At 39.3% G+C, this 2,905-nt stretch overlaps 1 protein-coding gene across 1 annotated transcript in view; it reads right to left on the bottom strand.

Annotated features, from left to right (window-relative positions):
- LOC106867383 (WD repeat and HMG-box DNA-binding protein 1) overlaps positions 1-2,905 on the bottom strand; it is a 38,985-nt gene that overhangs the window by 4,959 nt on the left and 31,121 nt on the right. The window contains exons 22-24 of the mRNA XM_052971559.1: positions 2,500-2,843; positions 899-972; positions 343-471 (exon numbers count right to left, since the gene is read on the bottom strand). Coding sequence (XP_052827519.1) covers positions 343-471; positions 899-972; positions 2,500-2,843 — 547 coding nt within the window. The remainder of the gene's footprint in view (positions 1-342; positions 472-898; positions 973-2,499; positions 2,844-2,905) is intronic.

The following is a 2,905-nucleotide window of genomic DNA, read 5'->3' as shown; positions in this document are numbered from 1 at the left end:
AGTGATGATGATGATGATGATGTTGATAGTGAAGATGATGATGATGTTGATAGTGATGATGATGTTGATAGTGATGATGGTGATGATGGTGATGATGATAGTGGTGATGATGATGATGATGATGATGATGTTGATAGTGATGATGATGATGTTGATAGTGAAGATGATGATGATGATGTTGATAGTGATGATGATGTTGATAGTGATGATGATGATGATGATGTTGATAGTGATGATGATGTTGATAGTGATGATGATGATGATGATGATGTTGATAGTGATGATGATGATGATGATGATGATGATGATGACGACGATGATGATGACAGAGGAAAGACCTACCTTCCGTGATCCCGTCTTCAGCTTAACGGCTTCAGAAGAACTCAACAGCTTCACTGGTTTACTTCGAGTCATGGAATCAAAAACCTGAGTACCTTTCATGGCCGGGAGGGGTTTCTGTGGGGTCCCAATCTGTTAACATAAATCAATTTAAAATGAGGGGGTCAGCATAATCAGACAGAAAAACATGTGCACATACACACACACACACATCCACAGAGCTCTTATGGGATTTATGGAACTCCTGGGATATAAAGGATTTATAGAATTTAGGATATTTATGGGATTTGTTGGATTTATGAGATTTATGGAATTTATGGGATCTACAATATTCATGTTGATTTATAGGATTTATGATATTTATTGCATTTATGAGATTCACAAGATTTATGAGATTTATGGGATATATGAGATTTATGAAATTTAAGGGACTTTTGGGGTTTATGGGATTACAAAATGAAAACGATATAATTAAAAACAGAAAATCGTAACAACTAAAAGGAAACAAATGAAGTGATCATTTCTTCCTCCAAAACATAGAAACCCTAAAATATCTTACTTTGAAAGGGTTTGTTACATTGCTTGATGAGGGGAAAACTGTTGGAGATGAGGTGCCTTTCTTCTCTCTTTTACCTGCAACACAAAAGAAACAGAAGTAATAATGATAAAGATAATAATAATAATAATAATAAGGATGATGATTATTTCAAATTTTGGCACAAGGCTAGTCATTTCTGGGAAGGAAATAAGTTGATTACATCGACCCCCAATGCTCGGCTGGTGCTTATTTTATTGACCCCCAAAAGGATGAAAGGCAAAGTTGACCAGGGTGGAATTTGAACTCAGAACGTAGAGCTGGACGAAACACTGAGTATTTTGGCCGGCATGCTAACAATTCTCCCAGCTCGCCACCTTAATAATAATAATAATAATAATAATAATGGTGGTGGTGGTGATGATGATGATGATGATGATGATGATAATAATTTCAAATTTTGGCACAAGGCCAGCAATTTCGGGGAGAGGTTAAGTCAATTACACTGACCCCTGTACTCAACTGGTACTTATAAAGGTATCAAATTTTGTCACAAAGCTGGCAACTTTAGGATAGGGAGTAAATTGATTACACTTATTTCAGTACATAACTGGTATTGATTTTTACTGATCCTCAAAAGAATGAAAACAGAAGTCAGCTCCAGTGGTGTCTGAACTTATATATGTGCACCTGGGTGGTTAACCCTTTTGACACCAACCCGGCTGAAACAGGCTCTGGGTCTGTAGTACAAATGTCTTGTTTCCGTAAATTCTGAATTAAAATCTTCCCCCAAACCTTAGTCACAGTTTATCTTCCTAACATGAGCGTAATGATAAGTATGTTATTTTACTAAATTCTTTGTTATATCTAAAATAATCGAGAGAAACACAGAGCATCTCAAAATAAATACAGTCATGAAAGGGTTAAGAAGTTTGTTCCCTAAACATGTGGCTCTGAGTTCAGTTCCAACGCATGGCGCTTAGAGAAAGTGTCTTCTGCTGTAGCTCAAGGCCAACCAAAGCTTTGTGAATGGATTTGGTAAAAAGAAACTAAAAGAAGCCTATCATTTGTGTGTGTGTGTGTGTGTGTGTGTGTATGTGTGTGTTTGAATATATGTATGTGTGTGTGTGTCAGCGTATGCATGCACACGTGCATTGTGCCTCTTTGTCCTGACACTGTGCAACAGTTGTAAATATTTCACCAGGTGCGAGATGAAGCTTGCTTCTGAACCACATGGTTCTGGGTTCAGTCCTACTGCATGGTACCTTGGGTAAGTGTCTTCTGTTATAGCTTCGGGCCAACCAAAGCCTTGTGAGTGAATTTGGTAGACGGAAACTGAAAGAAGCCCATCATGTGAGAGTGTGTGTGTGTGTGTGCGTGTGTATTTGTGTATGTGTGTGTGTTTGTCCCCCATTACCGCTTGACATCCAGTGTTGGTGTGTTTACGTCCCCGTAACTTAGCAGCTTGGCCAAAGAGACCGATAGAATAAATACTAGGCTTACAAAGAATAAGTCCTGAGGGTTGATTTGTTTCACTAAAACGCTTTAAAGTGATGCCCCAGCATGGCCACAGTCAAGTGACTGAAACAAGTAAAAGAATAAAAGAATAAAGAATCTCCACTCACCTGACTTTGGTGTTCCGCTGCCACCATCCAGGCTGTTCTCTTTCTCCTCATCCGAATCATCATCCCCATTCTCTGGACCCTTCTGTTTCATATCAACATCATCATCATAATCATCACTGCCACCACCACCATCATCATCACAATCATCAGCTTCATCCTCCTGATCTTCCTCTACCTGTTCTTTCTCCTCTTCCTCCTCCTCTCCTTCCTCGTCTTCTTTTTCTTTTTCCCCCGCTTCATCCTGCTTCCGCTGCTTTTTCTTCCTCGGATCATTAACAGAACCTTTGACAGGATTCCGACGTGGGACCAGATTTGGTCGCGCCTTATTCTTCGCGTTGTCTGGCCTGGAAATAGGAATCTGAGAATTAACATCCAGAGCTAAAGATTCTGTTGAAATGATGTACGG

The sequence above is a fragment of the Octopus bimaculoides genome, chromosome 11 (assembly GCF_001194135.2).
Source record: "Octopus bimaculoides isolate UCB-OBI-ISO-001 chromosome 11, ASM119413v2, whole genome shotgun sequence".
In the NCBI taxonomy this organism is placed as follows: Eukaryota; Metazoa; Mollusca; class Cephalopoda; order Octopoda; family Octopodidae; genus Octopus; species Octopus bimaculoides.
Note: the sequence above shows the minus strand (reverse complement) of the source record. Positions and strands in the feature narration are given on the sequence as shown.